Source organism: Zootoca vivipara, chromosome Z1, assembly GCF_965207765.1.
Source record: "Zootoca vivipara chromosome Z1, rZooViv2.hap1.1, whole genome shotgun sequence".
NCBI lineage: Eukaryota > Metazoa > Chordata > Lepidosauria > Squamata > Lacertidae > Zootoca > Zootoca vivipara.
Genome location: NC_142583.1, coordinates 68,372,665 through 68,398,816, shown reverse-complemented (window position 1 = coordinate 68,398,816; position 26,152 = coordinate 68,372,665). Strand labels below are relative to the sequence as shown.

The window sequence follows — 26,152 nt, the reverse complement described above, 5'->3', positions numbered from 1 at the left end:
CCAAAACTTAGAAATCCATTACGTGAAACTTTGTATTTTCAATCTTTTAAAAAACTTATACACCTAGGGTTGCCAGACTCAATAGAGGACAGGACTTCTGTGCCTTTAATTGCCCTGCTCTCTTTTGAGTCTGGAAACCTTGGAAATTAAACAAAGGGTCTGCTGGTTTCTCTTTAAGGTTTCCAGACTCAAAAGAGAGCAGGGCAATTAAAGGCACAGAAGTCCTGTCCTCTATTGAGTCTGGCAACCCTATATACACCTCTTTCCTTTTATCCTGCATTCAGTATTTAACATACTGAATAGCATTCAGTATTTAACTACTTAAAGTGCACCTTAAAAGTTGAGGTTAGATTGTGGCAGTTACTGTACTTCTTCTAATCTAGAGTAACACATATTCTGCTAGCTACTTTATTCTAGGACACAAAAATGTAGAAGATGCATTTAATGATTTGAGTATATAGGTACTAGGGAACAAGTTCCATGCTACCTTGGAAAAAGAAAGAAACACTTTAATGAGATACAGTGGGTTTAGCAGCTAGCCAATTTATTTTTATTTCACATAATTTGCATACTGCTTCAGTCTAAACCTCTAAGCAGTTTACAGATAATATAAAATATGCCTTGCAGTTGTCAAAAAAAGTTTTTTTTTAAAAAAAGGCAAAGTTAAAAATCACTTAAAAAACCCAGAATATAAATAAAACCAGCAGTTCTCTCAAGCCATTAGACCAATCCAACTCCCCTTCCCCATAAATTATGACTTTGATTGCGCTTGAAAACAAAGTGAGTTTTGACACATGTGTGCTGTTTTGCACCTGTGCTTTTTAGAATTCCTCAGACTAGGTGGCTGGTTTTGGCAGGAGCTCAAAAGCTGATTACTTTAAATCCCTTATTTGGTCTCAGTGGAACTGTCCTAATTACTGTAATTGATTGAGTAGTTTGTGAGTTAGACAAGAAGCAGAAAGCAAGGATCACACATCTCCACCCGCTGTTGCTCTCACCAGCTGGGCCAGGGGATGGTGAAATGGATACATCCCATCAACCATGAAACACTTTGTCAATCACTTGAGGTCAGGTCAAGGAAATTCAGAAGCACACTCTGCATGCTCAGTTATTCTTTTCTTCCTTTAAACACAGTGCCAACTTGCAAACACTGCTTTGGGCAGATATTGGTTTCACGCAGGAGCTCTGATCAGGAGACCCTGAGTGGACCTGATTTTCGTGGGCCTTGCACTCGGTGCTTAACTTGAATTTAGTGTCAACTTGCAATCTGTTTTCAGCAGGGATGAGGTCCACTCAGAAGTTCCCATTGAAGCAGTCCTAGCAGGGCTTGCATTTGGCACCAAATTTTAACGGGAGCCAAATACAAGCTCTGCTTGCCAACAAACAATTGGGAACACACTTTAAATATTCCCTTTCTCTTGCAATTGTACCTTTATCTGCTCCACACCTGATATTATAGGTGGCTTGGAAGGGGGGGGGAGACTGCCTCATAGGCCAAATTTTGACAGCTGGTGAGCCTGCTTTGGCTTGTGGGCTGGAGATTCCCTGTACCTGCTGTGAGGCAGGGGTGGGTTAAGTTGTGATCATCCAAAGGTTGTTGCAATTACAAGTCCTATCCAGGGGTGTAGCTTGTTCCTCCAGTACCTGGTGTGGAGTGACCTGCCCACAGGGCCGCCACTGCAGCAATCCTCACGCGTGGACTGCCACCGCGAGCCTCGTGTGCCCCCCCTCCCGAGTGGATCGACATGTCGGAGATCGGCTGGGGGTTGACAAAATTGCCCCCTGGGGAAATCGCCGACATGCCAGTCATGCATGACACCTGGGCAGGGTGCCCCTCCGCCCCCCTATTCCTGCGCCAGTGGTCCTATCACCCCTGACCATTGGCCATGTTGTTCAGGGCTGATGGGAGATTCGAGTTCAACACCATATGAAGTGGGACAGGTTCTCCTCCCCTACTGAAAGGCCAACAACTCTGATTGGGAGGGTTAGGTTATCATGTTTTTCCCCACTTCAGGGGCTGTTGTGGTTTAGTCGTTTAGTCGTGTCCGACTCTTCGTGACCCCATGGACCATAGCACGCCAGGCACTCCTGTCTTGCACTGCCTCCCACAGTTTGGTCAAACTCATGTTCGTAGCTTCGAGAACACTGTCCAACCATCTCGTCCTCTGTCGTCCCCTTCTCCTAGTGCCCTCAATCTTTCCCAACATCAGGGTCTTTCCCAGGGAGTCTTCTCTTCTCATGAGGTGGCCAAAGTAATGGAGCCTCAGCTTCACGATCTGTCCTTCCAGTGAGCACTCAGGGCTGATTTCCTTAAGAATGGATAGGTTTGATCTTCTTGCAGTCCATAGGACTCTCAAGAGTCTCCTCCAGCACCAGAATTCAAAAGCATCAATTCTTCGGCGATCAGCCTTCTTTATGGTCCAGCTCTCACTTCCATACATCACTACTGGGAAAACCATAGCTTTAACTATACGGACCTTTGTCGGCAAGGTGATGTCTCTGCTTTTTAAGATATTGTCTAGGTTTGTCATTGCTTTTCTCCCAAGAAGCAGGCGTCTTTTAATTTCGTGACTGCTGTCACCATCTGCAGTGATCAAGGAGCCCAAGAAAGTAAAATCTCTCACTGCCTCCATTTATTCCCCAGGGGCTACCAAGACCTAATTGTTTTTAAATTGCGAACTGTCCATTTTCATACAAGCTGGTCATATGTAAGAACCTTGGAAGGTTAAGGGGAAGGTTTGGTACCTGAGTTTGCTTCCCTTCTTTCCTCTACCCTCACCCTACATTTCATTTTCTGTCATGTATTTTTAGATTGCAAGCCTGAGGGTAGGAACTGACTTGGTTTTTATTGATTCATAAGCCACTGTGGGAGTCTTCCTGTTCAAGAGTAGGGTGTAAATGCCTTTAATGACTGAGTGAATAAAGTTGCAGTGCAAATTACAGAAGATAATAGAATATCCTGACTCTTGAAACTAGGAGAGTGAAGTATACCTAAAGGGTATCACATTGATCATGTAAATGTGACCTTTACATAATGTAAATGTAACATTTTTTTTTCTTCTGCGGGAGAAAAAAAAAGCAAGTGGCATTTCAAGAATGCACATTCACAAAAGCAAAACCATGAATGCTTGAAACAAAGCCAGTTGATCATTTTCGATCAATTGATGGTACCTCTCATAACAGGCACTGCAGGAACCTTTCTGTTTACTATTGAACCACATAACCTTCCTCTTCCTTGTTGTTGTTTAGTCGTTTAGTCGTGTCCGACTTTGTGAACCCATGGACCATAGCACGCCAAGCACTCCTGTCTTGCACTGCCTCCCGCAGTTTGGTCAAACTCATGTTCGTAGCTTCGAGAACACTGTCCAACCATCTCGTCCTCTGTCGTCCCCTTCTCCTACCGTGTTTCTCATATTATAAGACATGTCTTATATTTATTTTTTCCTCAAAAAAAACCACTATGGCTTATTTTCAAGGGATGTCTTATTTTTTTCCTCCTGCCATGGCTGGCATTGCTGCTGCGCCTATCACTATGTCTTATTTTCGGGGTATGGCTTATATTCCTTGAATGCTTAAAATCCTGCTATGGCTTATTTTATGGGTATGTCTTAAAATATGAGAAACAGGGTAGTGCCCTCAATCTTTCCCAACATCAGGGTCTTTTCCAAGGATTCTTCTCTTCTCAGGAGGTGGCCAAAGTATTGGAGCCTCAGCTTCACGATCTGTCCTTCCAGTGAGCACCCAGGGTTGATTTCCTTCAGAATGGAGAGGTTTGATCTTCTTGCAGTCCATGGGACTCTCAAGAGTCTCCTCCAGCACCATAATTCAAAAGCATCAATTCTTTGGTGATCAGCCTTCTTTATGGTCCAGCTCTCACTTCCATACATCACTACTGGGAAAACCATAGCTTTAACTATACGGACCTTTGTAGGCAAGGTGATGTCTCTGCTTTTTAAGATGCTGTCTAGGTTTGTCATTGCTTTTCTCCCGAGAAGCAGGCGTCTTTTAATTTCGTGACTGCTGGCACCATCTGCAGTGATCAAGGAGCCCAAGAAATTAAAATCTCTCACTGCCTCCATTTCTTCCCCTTCTATTTGCCAGGAGGTGATGGGACCAGTGGCCATGATCTTGGTTTTTTTTGATGTTGAGCTTCAGACCATATTTTGCGCTCTCCTCTTTCACCCTCATTAAAAGGTTCTTTAATTCCTCCTCGCTTTCTGCCATCAAGGTTGTGTCATCTGCATACCTGAGGTTGTTGATATTTCTTCCGGCAATCTTAATTCCGGCTTGGGATTCATCTAGTCCAGCCTTTCGCATGATGAATTCTGCATATAAGTTAAATAACCTCATAAAAATCCTCTTTTATATATCTTTGTAAACTTAATCCAGAATCCCGATTCTAACAGGAGACTAGCCAGATGCCTGCAGCAAATCAGCCAAGCTGCCATTGGTCCCCAGTCCCTGGCATTCAGAGATCAACTACCTCTAAAGCTGGAAGTTCCATTTACTCTAACTTACCTTATTTATTTGACAGGATGTAGAAAGGAGACTATTGCAATATGAACTCTTAGCATCATGATTAAAATAGGTGTATAAAACAGAAGGCTGGGCAGCTGGATGGCAGCACTGAGCACAGAGGTGTCACATGGACTGCTGGATATCAAATGACTTCTGGCATAACTGATAAACAGATCTATTGTGTTTGTATTTTAAAATGCAAACTGAGGCATGAAAGTTTAGAATGGTAAACACAGGGAAAAGTATAGTAAAGAAGCAACAACAACAGAAAATCATGGGAACCTCTTTGCTAATGTGATTCTAGAATTACCCAGTAACAGAGGAAGCAACAGAATAAAAGCAACTGTTTTCAACAATGCTGTGTTGACAGTGCCAATGGCAAAGAAATAGATACAGGAACAAAGAGCAGGCATAAGCCTGGAGGCAAAGCTGTGGTAATGCAGAGAAAGAACCCTTTTTTTGCATCCTTTTACAAAGTACACTCGTGCCATATACTTTGGACATGGAAAATACCCCCTGTGTGTAAATTGATGCACAAATGCACTATAATTGCCACTATAATTACAGAAGCAGAAGCAGCAGCAGGAAAACTGTCAGTCAATCGTTCTAGGAAAATACAGCTGGAAACAGGAGAAAACTCTTCAATAATTTAGGCCTCTTTGTGACCTGTGCTCACATTGGCTTTCCTCCTCTCTTTTTAAAAACCTTTTGTATCCCCCCCACCCAATATCAGCCTGGCTGAACTGTTGTGCTTCTGTTGTTAGAGGGTGAAGATATTGATAAATGCAGTCAATGAAGGGTCAACAAAGTCAAAATGCTTAAGCATTTTGCTTCCAGTTCCTTTTCTTGTCAAAATCCCTCCCCCACGTCTTTTGCTAGGAGGGACTCAGTTCTCCATAGTATGTGTGTGTGTGTGTGTGTGTGTGTGTGTGTGTGTGTGTGTGTGTGTATGTGCGCGCGCGCACACACACACACACACATAGGGAGGGGAGGGGAGATGCAGGCAGAAAAGGGGTAAATAGCATTTGCCCCTCTATTCCTCCAGTGAAATTCTCAACTTCTGTTTTCTTTAAAAATAAAACAAAACAAAAATCTGATAATAGCTACTGTCAGGGGTTTCTTGCGACTACTCTAAAGTAATGACGCTCCTCAGGTCACTTTTTCATAATGTGTTTATTGGTGCTGATATGTACAGTGAAGCAGGTGCAGAAACATGTCTCCTTACTCCGATGCAGAATCAGGAAGTGCCCCTTGGCGCGAACGCCCCCAACATAAAAGGTGCGGGACACTGAATCTCCTCCCCTTTCGTCTTCTTCGTAATTCCGGAACCGGAGGAAAGGGTCTGTGTTCCATGTTTTCCCTCTCCCCCTTGTCCCCTTCTCTCTCCTCCCGTCTGTGGAGTCTGGGCTCTTTCATCCTGCCTGAGCCCGGGCACTCTCTCTCTCTGTGTCCTGACTTTCCTCCCCCGAGTCTGTGTTTCCTTCGCTACTCTGTGAGGAGCTACTCTTGATTATAGGGGGAGGTATTCTGTACTCTCTCCCCCTTACAGCTACTTTGTGTAATTTATAGTTTCTCTCTCTCTCTCTCTCTCTCTCTCTCTCTCTCTCTCTCTCTCTCTGTGTGTGTGTGTGTGTGTGTGTGTGTGTGAGAGAGAGAGAGAGAGAGAGAGAGAGAGAGAGAGAGAGAGAGAGAGAGAGACTCCTTGCCCTGTCTCTTTCACCAATTCAGCAATGGGAATTTGCTATCTGTTATAATTTTTGTTGTGTGATAGAGACATCTAGTGGGCATTGCATGGAACATTTTCCCCCAAGTTAAAAGTTAAAATTCATGAAATGCTCCGTGCAGTGAGTTTCTTGTGGTAATTGTATTTCACATTTGAAGACGAATGCTTTCATGTATAGTTCATGATATGGCCAAGCTTTATCTAAGCGGAATCAGTCCCTTTCTGGCAAATGACTCAGGCAATTCATTCAATAGGTTTAGTTAACATTCTGGCTAACTCCTTTAAAGAAGGACAGTAATAACTGAATATAAACAATTCTTATGATACAGAGGAATGGAAAGAATTCACAGCCCTACAGGTATTACTGTGGTAGAACTTTGAAACAGAGACAGGGGTGGGTGTTGTGTTATAATTATTATTTTCCTGGATTCATTTCCAGCCAGGTCTTTCTCTGTAGGACAAATAACCATTTTGGTTGCCTTTTTTGCACTACAGTTCCCATCAGACCCAGCCTGTGTTAACAGTAGTCAGGGCTGTTTGGAGTTGCAATCCACAACTTCTGGAGGGCATCCAAATGGATACCCTCAATCTAGGGAGTCTTGTCCAACCCAAATGTGTAAGTTGCCCCAGTTGCTGCTGTGGCATTGATGGGACTCCCAAATGCTGTCACCTCTCCTACCCTCAGTTTTTGCAAATTACAGCAGAAAGGAAATCAGCCCTGAGTGCTCACTGGAAGGACAGATCCTGAAGCTGAGGCTCCAATACTTTGGGTACCTCATGAGAAGAGAAGAGAAGAGAAGAGAAGAGAAGAGAAGAGAAGACTCCCTGGAAAAGACCCTGATGTTGGGAAAGATGGAGGGGATGACAGAGGACAAGATGGTTGGACAGTGTTCTCAAAGCTACCAACATGAGTCTGACCAAACTGCGGGAGGCAGTGGAAGACAGACAGGAGTGCCTGGCATGTTCTGGTCCATGGGGTCATGAAGAGTCGGACACAACTAAAACGACTAAAATACAGAAGAAGAAGAAGAAGAAGAAGAAGAAGAAGAAGAAGAAGAAGAAGAAGAAGAAGAAGAAGAAGAAGAAGAAGAAGAAGAGGGGATGATGGCTCTAGAAACCCTATGGCAGGAGCACAGGTCTTGGATACAGTTGCATTCCAGTAATCAATCTTGCCACCCACCCAGCTTTTTAAACTGCGGAACCCACTCCCCCAGGAGGCAGTGATGGTCACTAACTTGTGGGGCTTTAAAGAGGACTGGCCAAATTCATGGAGGGAAAGGCTATCAATGTGTCAGGATTACAGATGTCCCTCTTACACCAAGAACACAGCAAGTTGGCTGTTTAATTGCACTTAGATTTATTAATAATTACACAGTAGTTTCAGTCCCAGCTCACAGCTCAATCATCTACTGAGGACGATGTTGAGCTCACTAAAGGGGGGGGGGGTGCTCCGCCAACAGGATATCCTCCATCAGCCGCTCCTCCTCCCATTGGACTGACGCCAAGCCTGGACCCTACTCCTTCTTCGTGTCTGTGGGGACTCGGGGGCAGTTTGCCCATCCCTCCCTGTAGCTGTCTCTAAGGCTGCAGTTCCTCTGAACCTGCCTCTGTCTGACCTACCCTATCTTGGGAATTTACAACCGGCACTCCAGGACAGAAGGGGCTTGCATCACTCTCAGTATGGAAAGGGAGGAAGCCTCTGTTTTCCCCCAGCCTGCCATCTCTCCTCTTCGGAGCCCTTCCTGACACAATGGCAACTAGCTACAATGACTATGCGCCACCTCTGTTTCAGAGGCATTGTGCCTCTGAATGTCAGTTTCTGGGAATTGGAGGTGCTCTTGTGCACACATCCTGCTTACCAATCTTCCATGGGCATCTGATTGGCCACAGTGAGAAGATGATGCTGAACTAGATGTTCCATTGGACTGATCCAGCCTGCTGTTCTTGTGTTTTTGGGTTGCTCAATCCCTTCCCCCCAGTTTCTGTTTTGTTTTTGTTTTTGTTTTTAATGGTCATTGATCTGAGATATATGGAAAGGGTACAAAGCCATCAGCGAGCCTTGTTTTATCACCTTCTGACAGCTTCCTAATCTACACTAGTTTTTTGTGACAGCTGAATTAAAACCACAAATGGTTATTCTTGGATCTCAGTGTCGCGAATCCAGTCATTACAGCACCTTTCATTACCAAACAAACAGTCTGTTGTCAGACTTGTCAATGTGAGGTGATTTAAAGGTCCATATTTTAAACATATTGAAGGAACACTGCCAATTTCAAAATTTAACACCTGCAAATTAATGCCAAAGACACTGTATTTAAGTAAAAATGATTTAATTTCCTGTTTATGTGTGTTTTTCTATTGCTCATTCACTTAGGCATTTTTTTGTAACTGACTGCATCTGCCCATGGATGCAGCATTTCATGAAATCCTAAGTGCTGAGGCCAATTGAGCTTTTGGATCAATACCCCCCCCCCACAGGCCTTGCTTACTATATTCCATCTGTGCACATTCTACAAAGAATATTGTAATCTTCTCTGCCTTGTGATTGTTATTTAAAGTAAAACTGGAAAGCCAAGGGAGCTGAAATTGCAAGGCTTTACATACAGTTGCAATCGAAATTATTCACACACACACACCCATTGCAAGTCAGGTTTATTATCTAAATTTACAAACTTTCAGCTGTTTGCAATGAACAAATCAAACTAAAACAATTGAAGTAGTGCAACACAACAATGCTTCAATGCTTCAAGTGGTCTCCCCAAATTCAGCTGAAATTGCAGCTTATACAGGCTTTTCCAGTCTTATTATTCAACCCCCTGAATAGAATCCCTCACAACATCACAATACAACAAGTGTTGTCTCAAGCACACCAGATGCAACTAATAAATGGATTCTTTAGTTGCACCAGGTGTGCTTGAGCTGGAACACATGAAATACCTGAACTGGCTAGGGGTTTGCTGAATGTCATATTTGGCTGCATGTTAGAAATATGGCTAAATCAAGAGAATGATCCAAGAAGGTAAAAGAAGAGATAATCACCCTTCACAAACAAAGAGCAGGATACAAGAAAATAGTGAAGGCACTGAGTGTTCCCAGAGACACCTTTGGAAGCATAGTTCACAAGTTCCAAATGAAAGGAACAGCAGCTACACTACCTGGACAGGGCAGAAAAAGCAAGCTATCTGTGGCAGCAACCAGATGGGGAAAACCCTTGAGCTGCAGCAAGACTTGGTGGCAGCAGGCACTAATATTTCAGTGAGCACTAAAAGCAGAAGGTTTCCATGCCAGAATTCCAAGACGTACACCACTGTTGTTGTTTAGTCGTTTAGTCGTGTCCGACTCTTCGTGACCCCATGGACCATAGCACGCCAGGCACTCCTGTCTTGCACTGCCTCCCGCAGTTTGGTCAAACTCATCATAGATCAATGCCTTGCCGTGGCGAAGGGGCTTGAATAACTCAGAGAAGCTATGAGCTATGTCATGCAGGGCCACCCAAGATGGACAGGTCATAGTGGAGAGTTTTGACTAAACGTGATCCACCTGGAGAAGGAACTGGCAAGCCACTCCAGTATCCCTGCCAAGAAAACTCTATGGACAAAGACGTACACCACTACTGACCCACAAGCACAATAAAAGTCGGCTCCAGTATTCTCAAAATCATATACTGTAAATAAGCCACAGAAGTTTTGGGATTCTGTTCCATGGAGCGATGAAACCAAATGGGAGCTTTTCGACCCCATGGATCAGCACTATGTCTGAAGGAAGCAGAATGCAACATACGCTGAAAAGAACACTCTGCCTACAGTGAAGCATGGTGGTGGCTCAGTGAAGCTCTGGGGCTGCTTTGCAACCTCTGGCACTGGAAACTTGCAGCATTTGGAAGGCAGGATGGATTCATTTACGTATTGGGAAATCCGGGGGGGGGGGGGGACATCATGCCAAGGATACCTCAAATTCCATTAAGGCTTGGTTGCAGAAGTAGTCCTGGAAGGTTCTACAGTGGCTATCACAGTCACCTGACTTGAACCCCATAGAAAACCTCTAGTGGGAGGAATGGGCTCAGATTCCCAAGGAATGCTGCAGGAAGCTGCTGTCTGGCTATGCATCCCGTTTGCAGCAGGTCATAGCAGCAAAAGGCTGCTCTACTACCGTAATTACTAAAGATGCCATTACTATTTGACATTCTAGTACAGGCACCCCCAAACTCGACCCTCCAGATGTTTTGGGACTACAATTCCCATCATCCCTGACCACTGGTCATGTTAGCTAGGGATGATGGGAGTTGTAGTCCCAAAGCATCTGGAGGGCTGAGTTTGGGGGTGCCTGTTCTAGTGCTTCCGCACAGCATAACATCTGGAAACTGCTTGTTTTGTGGATCAGTCTGAGGGTCACTACAGTGATACCTTGGCTCTCAAACGCCTTGGTACTCAAACAACTTGGAACCCAAACACTGCAAACCCAGATGTAAGTGTCCCGGTTTGCAAACTTTTTCCGGAAGCCGAACATGCTCCGTTTTGAGTGTTACGCTTCCGATTTGAGTGTCACACTTCCATTTTTAGTGTTATGCTGAGGTCTGTCAGTTTTTGCTATTTATTTTGCAAATGAGGCTCTTTTCGTTTTGTTTTTGTGACTGTGTGGAATCCAGTTCAGCTACTGATTGATTGATTGTGTGACTGCAGTACATTGTTTATTGCTTTCATTTTATGGATCAGTGGTCTCGTTAGATAGTAAAAGTCATGTTAAATTGCTGTTTTAGGGGTTCTTTTTAAAAGTCTGGAACGGATTACTCCGTTTTGCATTACTTTATATGGGAAAGCGCGCACTGGTTTTGGAACGCTTTGGTTTTGGAATGGACTTCTGAAACGGATTTAGTTTGAGAACCAAGGTTCTTACACATTTATATTAAACTAGCTGGCCCTGCCACGCGTTGCTGTGGGTTATTTGTGTGATTTCCCCTACCCTGTGCCGATCCATGACATATCCCTGTGATTCCCCCACTCCTCCCCTCAACCCCCTGGCTTATCCCTGTGATTCCCCCCTCATCCCTGTGAATCCACCAACTCTGTCCTGATCCATGACCTATTATGCCCCCTCTTCCCACCCCCCGGCTTATCCCTGTGATTTCCCCCCTCTCCTCCCCCTACACCCCCACTTACCCCTGTGATTTCCCTCCTCTCCTCCGTCCAACCCCCCCCCCCGGGTTTTCCCTGCGACCCGTTTATTTTGCACACAATCATTCCCCCAATGTGTGTGTTGAACCCTGAGGGGAAACGGAACAGTCGTTTATCTTTGGTCATGGAAATAATCATAGAATCATAGAGTTGGAAGAGACCACAAGGGTCATCCAGTCCGAACTCCTGCCAAGCAGGAAACACCATCAAAGCATAAAATCATGTTGTTGTTGTTTAAAAATAATAATTTATGGTTTCCAATTACTGTATATACATTTCAATAGTTTTATAATCATTCTAACATTTCAAAACTCGACTTCCTTCCACCGTTTCTGCAGTTCCTTAAATTTATTTTTTTACATTTCCTGCATATTCTAACTTACTCTTTTATTCATCTACTTTAGATATATGCTCTTATGAAACTTTAGGTTATTACAATAATCCTGCCAATGTCCTTATCTGTTTACAGTTTGTTCGTAAATATTCACTAAATCATATCCATTCTTTTACAAAAAGTTTGTTATCTTGATTTCTTATTTCTGGAAGTTTCACCATTTCTGAATATTCCGTAAGTACTGTATCCTTTCTTCTTTCATCGGAACTTCTTTCCACTTCCATTCTTCTTTCCACTTCCATTATTCTTTCCACTTTTGGGCAAATAGCACTCTTGCCGTTGTAGTTGCATGCATGAATAAATTTCTATACTGTTTAGGTAGTTTTACCCCTATAATTCCCAAAAGGAAAGCTTCTGGTTTTTTTTTATACAAATGTTATTTTAAACATCTTTTTCAATTCATTATATATCATTTCCCAGTAAGCTTTAACCTTACTACATTTCCAACACTTACTTGATTTTGATTTATACATTTTTGCCAATTTACTGTGTTAGATACCATCTAGATAACATTTTCATGTAGTTTTCTCTTAGACATAGCATGCTGTAAATTTTATATCTGTATTCCACAATTGTTCCCATGCTTCTATATCTGTCTTATAACCAATCTATTGCCCAATGTATCATTGAAGACTTTACTTACTCATCTTTTGTCTCCCATTCCAATAATATCCTAAAAATTTTAGACAGCACTTTAACATTACAGTACATTCCAACAGATCTCTCTCCAATTGTGATGTTTGTTCCCCAAACCCTTGTATCCTATCTTTCTTAAATACTTCATTCAAATGGTGATATTGTATCCATGTTGTTAGCTTTCCTGATAAATCCTTAAATTCTTTTAATTTATATTCTACTCCCTCTTTGTTTTAATAAATTTTTATAAGTTGTCCAACCTTTGATCATATTTTTTTTTCTTTACCGCTGTGGCTTCCAATGGTGAGAGCCAAAGTGGTGTTTTGTCTCCAATAAATTTTTATATTTATCCCATACTCAATGCATTTTTTCCTAATTAAGTGACTTGTAAATCCTTTATGTACTTTCACTTTTCCATACCACAAATAGGCATACCAACCAAAAATATTATCATGACCTTCTAAATCTAAGATATGTGGATTCTTCAATGTCATCCATTCCTTCAACCAACAAAGACAAGATGCTTCATAATATAATCTCATATCCGGCAGGGAGAAACCTCCTCTCTCTTTTGGATCTCTCAGTATTTGATATTTTATTCTCAGTTTTTCCCCTTGCCACAAGATATATTTAGAAATACCCTTTTGCCATATATTGCAACAATCTGTCTTGCTGATCCTTGGAATTGATTGAAACAAAAATAGCATTCTTGGTAATACATTCATTTTTATAGTCAACATTCTACCTAACAGTGAAAGTTTCATTCTGTTCCAAATTTCTTTTAATGTCTTCCCAAGTTTTTAAATAATTATCCTTATACAGATTTATATTATTTGCTGTTAACCATACACCTAGATACTTTACCTTCCTTTCAATCTTTAGTCCTGACACATCTTGTAATTTATTTTTGCTCTCATCATATTTTTTACCAAGAGTTTAGTCTTTCTTAATCTTAAAACCTGCTACACTCCCTCCCCCCTTTTAAATCTCTTGTAATACTTTCAGAATTAACTCTATTGGTTCTTCTAGAGATATCACCATGTTGTCTGTAAATGCTTTTAGTTTATATTTTCTCTGTCTCACTCTTTAATTTATTGGTTACATCTTATTTTTGTGCCAATACTTCTAAAACTAATATAAACAACAATGGACAGCCTTGTCTTGTTCCTTTAGTTATTTTGCAATTCTCAGTCAGGACATTATTTACTATCCATTTGCCTGACTGTTCATTTGCCCTGACTCCATTTGCCCTGACTCCTTTTATAGAAGTGTCTCCACTTTTACAAAAGTGTGTAAAATCATGTGTTGACCATCCCACTACAGACACATTTTCTATTACTTTGTCGTTGGCAGCTAGGAACCTCGGAACAATTAATCATAATCTGGATTACATTGTCAAGCTTTGATTTATGACTTCAATGATTTTGATTAATTACAAATGTAAATGAACTGGAACACTTTACATTAGTCATTCACTAACTGATTGTCAGTAGCTATGGGAAGTTTAAGGCTGCCATTGTAGAACTTTTGAGTTACTAAAAGTAAGACTTTCATTTATTTATGTTTGTATCAAAACTTATTTTTCCTGTTAAAAATGAAAAATGTAAGTATTGAAACAGGCCATTATTATTATTATTATTATTATTATTATTATTATTATTATTATTTTAAAAAGTGTTAGAAATGATTCTCACATGGTGGCATGGGTCATACTTGAATTCAGGAGTTTCATTTATAGCTCATTTTATCAGTGTGTGTGCAAGCATAGGTGCCAACTCCCAGATTTAAAAATCCAGGATCGGCATGGTGTGGCACCGAAAGTCGCGCTGTGGCCATTCTGGAACTGGGCAGAGTGGCACCGGAAGTTGCTTCTACGCATGCTCTTCTTATTTCCAAAATGGCCGCAGCACCAGAAATCGCTTCTGCGCATGTCCTGAGACTCCAGACATGCGCAGAAGGAGCCTCCCCGGGCCGGTAAGAATCCGGGGGATTTACCGGGTTTTTTAAAAAATCCGGGCTGCCCTGCGGGAAACGGCTGGAAAAATTGAGGTTTCCCAGGGAATATGGGAGACTTGGCAGCTATGGTGGGTGAGAGAGAAAGATGGAGAAAGGGAGAGAGAACGAACGTGGTCAGCTCTAGTCAGAACTTCAGCTTAGCATGTGCAAGTCATGGAATAGAGCTACTATATATATATATATATATATATATATATATATATATATATATATATATATATAATTAAAGCATTTTCCTTCTACCCCTTTCACACTATATGATTTTGTAGAACTGAATAGGGCTCATTGGGTGCAAAAAAAAAAAAATCAATGTGCATTTTTCTTCTTCTAATTGACTAGGAGTTTTGGACCCGCACTAATTTCCCTATTACATTGTTTTACAAATTCTGTGAAGGCGGTGCCAAGGCGGGGAAGGCCTCATCCTTTGTTACCAGGGGAAGCCATTATGCATTCTTATTAGTCTATCTCTTCGTAGCACAATAGTTAAATATTTATATTAATGTAGGGGATTTTGCCAGCCTGTTTTGTTTCATGGCTTTCTTGGTTTTCCTACTTGGTTTTATTTCCTTCTTTTTTTGAAGTGCCTTTCGCTTTATGCTCTGACTGCAGAGAAGAAGGCAACTTTCTGCTTCCGCAGACAGATTTCTCTTAAGCCAATTCTTTTGCAGCCTGTTTTATTGAGCAGCTGGCAGTGTGGGTAAAGTGCCGCAAGACAGGAGCACAAAATGACACTGTTTCTTGCAGCTGCCACCTTGAACTATAAAGAGACTATCATGAGTTAGAAAACAACCCAAGGGTGACCTAAAGCCCCTTATCATTGGGATGAAGGATTCTGCAAAGGGGGAAGGGATGTGCCACCTGGGATTCTGTCTTGCTGCCTGTACTGGAAATCAAATTGTAGGTGGCTGCAGAAAGCATTAGTGTGGCGATAAAATGTCCTTAACGTAGTAAGACCAGAAAATCAAGGAAATTGTATCCACAAAAATAAATATTGCTTTGAATTGGTGTACAACTGTAAAATGGATCACTTTGTGGCTTTACACTTCAAAAATGAAAGAACAAGTGTGATTAGATGCTCACCGCTCAGGGTCTAATCTATTTGTAAGATCCATTCAATTCAGTAATCTGCTTTTGTGAGCATTTTTTTTTCCTGGCTCAAAATCTTTCAGGTTAATCCAATCTCTGCTTTGCTATATGGTTTGAATAGAAATTTTCATTTTACCTCCTTCTCCTCCAGAATCTGAGTAATTGCTCCCTGCAGTTGCCTTACCTTTGTCTGCATGGGAGGTGCAAAGGTCATGGCTTAGTACGTACATTAGAGGAAATAAGGGTAGAAAGATCACATGGGGCAGTGACTGCTTCATGTCACTTACAGGTAAGGAAAGTCTAAGAAGAGGGATGGCATGAAATACTGGAGATGTGAGAGGTGAATTATTTTTACAGTGGGGTTTTGAGATGCAAGAACAGAGAGGGATAGACTTACAGAGTTGGAAGGGACCCCAAGGGTCATCTTGTTCAACCTTCTGTAATTGCAGTCATTAACAGTCGTTAACGGTCATCAACAGGTTTGCCACTCCTATCAGCCCATCACCCATTCCCATCACCCCCCCTCTGACTGTACATAAGGGCCTGGTGACTTCTGTTTCAGTGTATATGAAGACGTGTGCATGCACACGAAAGCTCATACCTATGACAAACTTAGTTGGTCTCTAAGGTGCTACTGGAAGGATTTTTTATTTTTATTTTAACCCTCTGTAATGCAGGGAATGCGAAAGGCTGGACTAGATGAATCCCAAGCAGGAATTAAGATTGCCGGAAGAAATATCAACAACCTCAGATATGCAGATGACACAACCTTGATGGCAGAAAGTGAGGAGGAATTAAAGAACCTTTTAATGAGGGTGAAAGAGGAGAGCACAAAATATGGTCTGAAGCTCAACATCAAAAAAACCAAGATCATGGCCACTGGTCCCATCACCTCCTGGCAAATAGAAGGGGAAGAAATGGAGGCAGTGAGAGATTTTACTTTCTTGGGCTCCTTGATCACTGCAGATGGTGACAGCAGTCACGAAATTAAAAGACGCCTGCTTCTTGGGAGAAAAGCAATGACAAACCTAGACAGCATCTTAAAAAGCAGAGACATCACCTTGCCGACAAAGGTCCGTATAGTTAAAGCTATGGTTTTCCCAGTAGTGATGTATGGAAGTGAGAGCTGGACCATAAAGAAGGCTGATCGCCGAAGAATTGATGCTTTTGAATTATGGTGCTGGAGGAGACTCTTGAGAGTCCCATGGACTGCTAGAAGATCAAACCTATCAATTCTTAAGGAAATCAGCCCAGAGCGTGAAGGTGAGGCTCCAATACTTTGGCCACCTCATGAGAAGAGAAGAATCCTTGGAAAAGACTCTGATGTTGGGAAAGATTGAGGGCACTAGGAGAAGGGGACGACAGAGGACGAGATGGTTGGACAGTGTTCTCGAAGCTACGAACATGAGTTTGACCAAACTACGGGAGGCAGTGCAAGACAGGAGTGCCTGGCGTGCTATGGTCCATGGGGTCACGAAGAGTCGGACACGACTAAACGACTAAACAACAACAACAATGCAGGGAAGTCAACTAAAACATCCATGACAGATAGCCATCCAACTTCTGCTTAAAAACCTGCAATTAAGGTTGCAGTAATCAAGAGATTACCATAGCTTGAATCTTCCTTCCTTCCTTTCTTTTTCCTTGACACTGAACTGGAAGATCTAAGAGCAAAGGGTGGACATTTGCAATTTTGTGTAGACAAAAGTCATTTGGTGACAGATTGAATAAAGGGCAGAACATGAAAAGGACCTGAATCAGTAGTGTGGTGGGAATGTGAATGTAATGTGATCTGATCCTGTCACATAACTTAATAGTGACATCATTTGCATGCAACATTAAGTCAGGAATCCTTTGTCATAAACCTACTTTTGGTGCACAACTGCAGCCAGGCAGCATCTCTACTGCTTTGCTCCCTGTTTCAATGAAGTGGCAACAAGTCAGGATTTAATATTTAACCATGGCTTCCTCTTACGTGCAAACCCCAAAACGATGCCAAATGTGTTCCAAACAAACCACAATATGAAGGCAACTTTAAACTATGTCATTATATTGTGGCTTATTTTGAAGCAATAAACCATGGGCTCCTGGTTGGCATGTAACAAGAAACAGTGCTTAAGGAATGGGCTCCTGATTGGCATGTAACAGGAAACAGTGCTTAAAGAATGAACCCTGCCTTGTTTTGGTGTTTCAGCAAAGAGGAACAAAGCAGCCGCAAAAGGTCAGTATATATGTTTGACCTGCATATGCATTTTGTGACTTATGGAACGCAGGTGCAGATGCAGTCAATGTTTGCTACATTTCAAAAAGGACGATTTAGGAAAAAAATATACTTCTAACCACTTGTTTTCATTTGAAGGTTACATTTTTATGCTTTAAGTATTTGCAGTGCTTTCCTTCACTAGATATATGTTGAACTTTAATTTTGAAATTTGAAACAATTATATATACATTCTTTCAGGACCAGCTGTTTTGGCATGAGTTCCTTAAGTAATTGCTAATGGTTTTTTATTTTTCAGAACAAGATCATTTTAGACCCCATGACATTCAGTGAAGCCCGATTTCGACCATCTCTTGAAGAGAGGTTGGAGAGCATTATCAGCGGTGCAGCGCTCATGGCCGACTCCTCCTGTACTCGTGATGACCGGCGGGAGAGAATTGTAGCTGAGTGCAATGCTGTACGACAAGCCCTCCAGGACTTGCTTAGTGAATACATGAATAATGTAAGTGACATTCTGCTTTTTGATTTCTTGTTCCTCTCTGATTGTTAAATGGTTCCATAGACATGGTTAAAGGTGTGTATGCTGTGGTAGATCCTAAGAGTCCTGACCACTCGCAACCATGGCAGACAGTTTAAGTAACAGAAAGAATTCCCCATTTTGAAGTCTTGTGAGACCATCCTTCGACGAATGATGTAAAGGCACACAAGGTTCATCTGTGGTGGTTCGACCCTAAATAATGCTTGGGTTGCTGCAATATTGGAGGTAACCTCCAGCACACTTCTGCTGCGCTACTCTGCTTGTGTGGTGACACTTCGGTAAAACCACTTCTTATTGTTTGTAGTAGAGTTTTCCCTGGAGGCGGAGGACAAGAACAGGAGTCATACTCAAATTCACAATCAATAGCCTTTTTATTGCTTGAATGGTTGCACAATGCACAAACATTTCTGTTACAATTATATACAAGCTATTTACATTCCTTCTCTATCTCTCCAGCACGGTATAACCTCAGTCCAGTAATTAACCATCCTGACACAGCAAAACTCACAGTATCAGCAGCACATACTGTTTTACTTCCAACCTTGTTGCCAGTGTGTGTGTTGATAGTGTGTGTTTTAGTCGTGTGGAAATTGCAGCCTGCAACTTCCTCCCTTTATTTGCACCTCCAGCTGACACCACTCCTACACACATTAATGAAAATTCTGGAACCCTCTTTAGAGCTTCCAGAAACGTTTATCTGTCTCTTAAAGAATGTTTTCCTAACATGCAAATCATGTATAAAGCTCTGAGAACCTCAGAATAAGAGTTAGTTAAGAGCTTAAGAAGGATTTTCTTTCTTTCTTTCTTTCTTTCTTTCTTTTTAAATAGGCTATGATTTGGCCTGTTATTAAATAGCTTCTTCTGTGGCTGTAAAGAAGGCAATTAATTAGGTAATTATTCAGCAAACAAATTGAATTGATTATATACAAATTGCATATGGGCCTATGCATACTTACTCAAAATGGGGGGGGGGAGCCTGCACAGATCTCTGTTAATTGTTTTACTCATCCACATTAACAGATGACTGAAATTACCATCTCAAAGCACCTGCTTATGTATGATGTATTATCTTTTAAACAGCCCCTAAGGAACACCTTTAGTCACAGCAGGCCAAAACATGTTCAGCTGTTTCTAAAGAATAAAACCCTCATTTCATAAGCATCTTGAGATACCATCTCCTTTGTTTTGGATGTTCACGTTTTTCTGCATAAAAAAAAAGTTTAAGAAACAAATTTGTTTTCTAACATTTGTTTTCTAACATTTTATCATCTCGTGAAAGGGGACTGGGCATGTTCTCCTGACAACATATAATTCTGACAAAATACCTGCAAATGTTTTTGAACTTGCACTTTTTATATTTCTAAAAAGCTCAAATTCTGCCACATAGTGGGTAAATTCTGCTAGATATGTACTCAGCAGGAAAATGTGCAAGTCAGGTGAAGCCTTAAACAGTTACCCTATGTTTCTTACACACACACACACACACACACACACACACACACACACACACCAGTTCCTTTTATTAGTTAGAAGCATAATTTCCTCCATTATTAACTGTTATGACAAATGTGGGAATGTGCGTGGGAGAAAGTGAAACTGTAAAGGAAGGATAGCTGTTTGCTAACAGTCTAATTGGAGCTATTAAATGAGTGTGACTTGCCTGAGTTCCCTGGAGGTGCTGAGTAATCTCTTATCATTATGGCAAGCACACTCAGTGAAATATTTGAAATCTATTAAATACAGTGATTTGAATTTCCAGGCATATGAACCACAACCTTACCCAGCAAAATACACAATACTTTATATTATTCAGGGAATATTGCACTTTGCAATATTGGGGATAGTCTTTCCATTAAATGGTACATCACAGCAAAGTACTTCTGGATTTGAACCATTAATGGTTTACTCTACTATTTCCATTTCTGAAATGTACAACATAAAAAACCACCACCAGTCACTTAGCATTTGGTATGTTGCAGAATAATTTCTTTGTTTGTTGTCAAGAGTTGTATATTTCTGAATAACAGAGCATTTTATAATCATGGATAATACTATAGAATAGCTTTTCAGAGGGCTGCACAGGCATCCATCAATGTTCCAAAGCCATTTTTTCTTGACAATTTCATGTACCGGTATTGTGCCATTTCATGTTCTAAACTGGGGTGTCAGTGTGGGTTTTCAGTTGTGGACTGTGCTTATCAAAATGAATTGTTTAGTCCAGCAGAAATAAAGTGCACTGCAAATTGAGCATTATCTCTTCTTCACCCCACCTCCTTTGAGATGTAAAGGTTCAAGAAATATTGAGTTATTTATTGTATCCCTCTTATGAAAAGCCATAAATGTGCAGCATAAAAATGAAATTCTCATTGCTTTATTTTATGTGTGGCAAAGGCAACTTTGTTTTAATGCATCAGATCACTTTTACCATTCAGTCGAATGGCACTGACTTCAAAGAATTTCTCCTTCCCAGATAGAAATAGCTTGCTGTATTTTATGAGGTGACAGTTAAGATGTTTGAGTACAATTGACAATAAAAGGTGGGTGCAGGTTTATCTTGAGGTGAGAGCTATAAAATGAGAGGGTTAAAAAAACAGGTGATTATGATGATGTGAAATATACTGCTTTGGCATTGCTGAATATAAAGTCTTATCTTATGGAATTACTGCTTTTTGGTGGAAGCTCTAAAAGGTCTTTCCCTTAGATGGTTCGTGGCTGATGGATGGTTGTCTTCCCTTACTAGCAGTGCATTTAAAAAAAAAAAAAAACGTGCAAACTTCTTTGTGATAGCAGAAGACATTTACCCCTTTATATGAAAGTTTGATTTTATTTTCTGAAGCTGCGTTTGGAGAAATTCTTAAAGTTGATTTTGTGTGTGTATATATATCTACATGTGCATGTTCTATAGCCATATTAAACCTGTGCCTTAAAGATGTAAAGGGATTTGGAGGGGGGCTGTGGGTTTCACCCCACAGTTGCGATATTATCCACACTGAATTGAACTAGCAACAATCAGCCACAGAGCAACTGGCCCTGTAGGTCTGTCATGAGAAGTTGTCGTTCACACAGCTGGACCTTTTATTTGTGAACACTAGTAAACCATGATAGTTAGAAATGTTCTGTAATATGTTGTTTCATGAGGCACAGATATTTAACAAGGCTGGTGCGCTTGAATGTCAATATAATCATGTCAATGTTTTTAATCAATATTTTGGATTGCTTTTTTTAAAAAACAAAAACACGCTTAGAGGTCTTTTGTTCAGGTAAACAGCATATAAATTTTATTAAATAAACAAATAAATGTTGTGACCAAGAACCTTTCGGTTCAGTTTTGCTACGAAGAATGTAGAACAGACAACCATAGTGGTTAATTTTATATTTCTGCTCACCAGTAAAAACAGAATATTCTGTAGGATGAACAAAAAATGTGACCCAGTCAGCACTTGTGCTATATTTGTAGACTGAACATTTATACAAACAGTGGGGCCAATCCACCACTTTGCCATCACAGATCCATTGTGATTCATTGAATCACATAGGTTTCTAAAATGTGCCCAACACTGAAGGAGAATGAATATATATATATATATATATATATATATATATATATATATCAGATTACATTCCAAGAATTGAAAGATAGTATTTGTACCCGTCTTTTTAAACCAAGGAGCCATTTTTCCATTTTTAGGATTGCTAGCAGTGTCAAATCCTGCTTTGCAGAAACACCTGTTATCTTCAACTCAGTGTCTAAATTAGCAACTGATATCCTGTCATTCACAGTACCTCCTGCTGGAAACTTTCTGAGATGATTCATGAGCGTTCATCTCAGTTATACTGTCAGCTGACCAAACCTGCCAATCTGCCCAGTGAATCATTAGAGAGAAGAAGTTCTTAGCAGAACTCCCATAGCAGTGGAATGGAGAGTCAGACCCCTAAGCAATGTCGAAATGGGGCTAAACAGATTTGGGATTATTTTAAGTCAGTTGGTGCAATCCAATCACATAGCATATCAATGGTTATTTATTTTCTTGGTTTAAATGAGTGGTTGGTTCAAGCGTTAGCCTCAATGAATCATTGGGAAAGGGTGACATCATTCTTAATGTGTTTTTAAAAGTGAACAAGATAGCTGGCAGCTGTTGTAAGCAGTTAGCATAATTACAAGCTGTACTTTGTGCAGTGAAAGGCTGTGGAGAATGACAACCAAACCAGAAAGACTGAAATTGAAAACCCAAAGAGATTCCCTATACAGTGGGAAAAAGCAACATAAATGTCCCATATGGATTTTCTATGGTAGTTGGGTTCAGACAAGGAGGGGTCCACTGCAACAAGATGGTCTATCCATCTGATTCTGTTTGAAAGATCTTGCATTTCTAAGGTAAAGAAATCACAAAGCATTGGATGGTTTTGCTCCATGTAGTACAATAAATAGTTTTCATGGACCCCAAAATAAGACTATGTCAAGTAGGCTTGACGGTAAATGAAAGATGAAATATTTTATTGAACACTTAGAGGCAGCTGTTCTAGAAAGCAGAACGAAACTAAAATGAAAAAGGTCGCAGGCAAATGAAAATCTATGAACTCACAAGATACTACCCAAGCCCATATTTAACATCTCTGGCTGAGCCTCATGCTTGAAAGGAAAGGAGAATAATTTTTGTACTCCTTCAAATGGTGACTTGGAACTGTACAAGGTTAATCTGGGAGATAGTGAGCAGTAAATTACATTCATGAGACAGCAAAATATCCATAGCTGTCTCCAACTCACTCATCAGTGATTGGTGCGAGCTGAGTCATCAGGATTGCCTAATTTAGTTATGGTAGCCTAGAAAGGGCTATATATCAGTTGGTCACAGTATTGTATTTCTGGTTTTTCAGGGAATACTGAGAAAACCCAGGCTATTAAATGTACATGCTAGCAATCTGAACATTATTATCTCAGCTAGTTTTGATAAGTCCTAGGAAGTTTTGTCCCTGAGTTTGGATCAGAGATGTGAATTGCAAGCATCATTTTCTCAACACAGTAGACTTTATTGCTTGGAAGAAAAGGATTTGCTGGTAAACTCATCTTCATTTCAAATGTCAAAGCAACTGAATCCTTAGAAGAAGTGTGCCAAACTAAATTTTGTTTGAAGAGGTAATTAAAATTCTGAAATGGATTGTTTCAAAGCCATTGATCACACTTTCTAGTTTGTCCTCCCTGTATATTGAGGGCATTCCTGGCTGCAGAAAGAATTAACCTTGCCTCCTGATTGCTTATGATCAAACTTGTTTATATTTATTTAGCAAAAAATGTCTACTGCTTAATTGCAAATAAAACCTGTAAGTTATTAGCAAAGAATATAAAAGAGTATAAAATACACAATAAACTACATCAATAAAAAGCAGAGTTGGAAACAAGTTTTGTAAAAAATCAAAATATTACAAACTTCAAATACATACAGTGGAACCTCGGTTTATGAACACCTTGGTTTATGAATTTTCGGTTTATGAACGCTGCGGACCCATCTGGAACGGATTAATTCACTTTCCATTACTTTCAGTGAGAAAGTTCGCTTCAGTTTATGAACACTTCAGTTTATGAACAGACTTCCGGAACCAGTTACACCCATGCTTCGGGTTAAGTACGCTTCAGGTTGAGTACTCCGCGGACCCGTCTGGAACGGATTAATCCACTTTCCATTACTTTCAATGGGAAAGTTCGCTTCAGTTTATGAACGCTTCAGTTTAAGTACTCCGTGGACGGTCTGGAACAGATTAATCCACTTTCCATTACTTTCAATGAGAAAGTTCGCTTCAGTTTATGAACGCTTCAGTTTATGAACAGACTTCCGGAACCAATTGTGTTCATAAACCGAGGTACCACTGTATTAAAATACACATCAATTTGCATGTCAGTTTAGGCTTGCCTAAACAGAAATTTGTTAGTCAGCACTAAAAGAATGCAGTAAAAAAACACCCTGCTTAATGTGAATGAGTAGGATGTTCTGGAGTATAGGAGTCACCATATTAAAAAATTGATTCCTTGTGGGTGCGGAACAAATGTTATAAAAAGTAAAAGTTGTAAAAGTGCCAGTTTCACAGATTGAAGTGGTCAAGTGGGCATATATAGCCATCTGTTTTATAAACTAGTCCCAAGCCTTTAAGGGCAATATATATATATATATATATATATATATATATATATATATATATATATATATATACACACACACACACACACACACACACACACACACACACTAATAGTAACACCTTGAACTTGGCCCAGTAACAAATCAGGAGCTAATACACATGGGGGGGGGGTTTACAGACAGACAGGGTCTCAGTCTTGTCAGCAATCACAGTGCAGCATTTGGCACTAACTGCAGTTTCTGGACCAGGCGCAAGGAGATCCATACACAGAGTGCATGGCAGTGATTCAGTCTTGAAGTTATGACTGCACTATTGTGGTCAAGCTGCCCCTGTCCAGGAATGGAAACAGCTGCCATCCTTCAGCCCAGACACTGAGGTCCAGCTCCGCCCTCTCATCAAATGTCAAGGAAATAAACAACTATCTTACTTTCATAAGACACCTGAAGGCACCCTTGCTCAGGGAAGTTTTTAATGTTCGATGCTTTATAGTGTTTTTAATATTCTGTTGGGAGCCGCCCAGAGTGGCTGGGGAAATCCAGCCAGATGGGCAGGGTATATATATATATATATATAGTCATGGCACCTGGAGCTTCTAGAAGGCACTTCTAGCCACTGAAGATTTCCGGGAAAATCTGGACCTATGACAACCCATATCAGAAGTGGTGATTTTGGCATTGGGGGGGGGGTAGCTCAAAAACCTACCCCCCCCCAATTTTGCAAAGAAAAGCTCACTTTCTGAATTATGGAAACCCTATTTATTGTGGATAGTACACACACACACACACACACACACACACACACACAAACAAACACACACACTACAAAAGTAGTTTTTCAAACAAACTACAAAAGTAGTTCAAGACTTGTTTTGCTTCACTTTTCCTTGGTAATCAGATCTTGGCCTTACAAGCCATTGCTCTGACTGCTCGAAAACTCGTACAGGCGGAAGCCTCCAAGCAATCTCTGGATTCCATTATTTAATGGGAATTGCTTGCACTCGGACTATCCTGCTCTTGGCATGTCTTCATTTTTCAGGTCCAGAATACTAGGTTGCAGTCTTCCAATAAGTACAAGTCAAAACAGAGTAGCAGTGTGGAACCCCTAGGATTGCCAATAAGGCATCTAAACAATTTGTTGCAATTTTTTGCTTCAATGGTCTCATTCCCTCTAGCATGCTGTTGAAATGCTCAACTAGATCTTCCATTCACAGAGGATAGACTGATGCTTTCTCTAAGTTAATATTCGAACAGGCAACATATTTCTTTCAAAAGAGAGACATTCTGTGTTTTGGTCGTGGTGGCGGCAACGACAGCAGCATCAACAGCCATGCTTCCTAAAGGTGCCGATCTTGGGCTTCAGTTCTCAGCTTTTTGCGGAGAGACTGTGTATTTCCAGGACTGGAACTTTTCTAATCTCAGAATAATACACTTAAGCTAGACCAAGGTCCCATCCTTCCTTAGCTGACCATAACTTCAGCAGCAGATAACAATCTTGTGTGAACATGTGTGAGGAAGGAGATTATTGAAGGAGAAAAGTTTGATACAACATTGATCTTAGATTTAGGCAGTAACTGGACTAGATTAAAATAATAATAATAGCAGTAACAACATAAGACTCTTTGACTACTAGTTCATCCTGAGTTACAATTTGTTCGTGCATAATCTATGGATGTTCCATGTTACCCTGCTTCGTTGCTATTGTTTCTTCTGTGTGTACG

General features: G+C 40.8%; 1 protein-coding gene across 3 annotated transcripts in view; it reads left to right on the top strand.

The window, feature by feature from the left end:
• The window catches only part of CTNNA2 (catenin alpha 2), a 512,597-nt gene that overhangs the window by 140,448 nt on the left and 345,997 nt on the right, over nt 1-26,152 (top strand). For all 3 annotated transcript variants that reach the window (XM_035103046.3, XM_088660663.1, XM_035103044.3), the window contains exon 7: nt 18,064-18,267. In XM_035103046.3, coding sequence (XP_034958937.1) covers nt 18,064-18,267 — 204 coding nt within the window. The remainder of the gene's footprint in view (nt 1-18,063; nt 18,268-26,152) is intronic.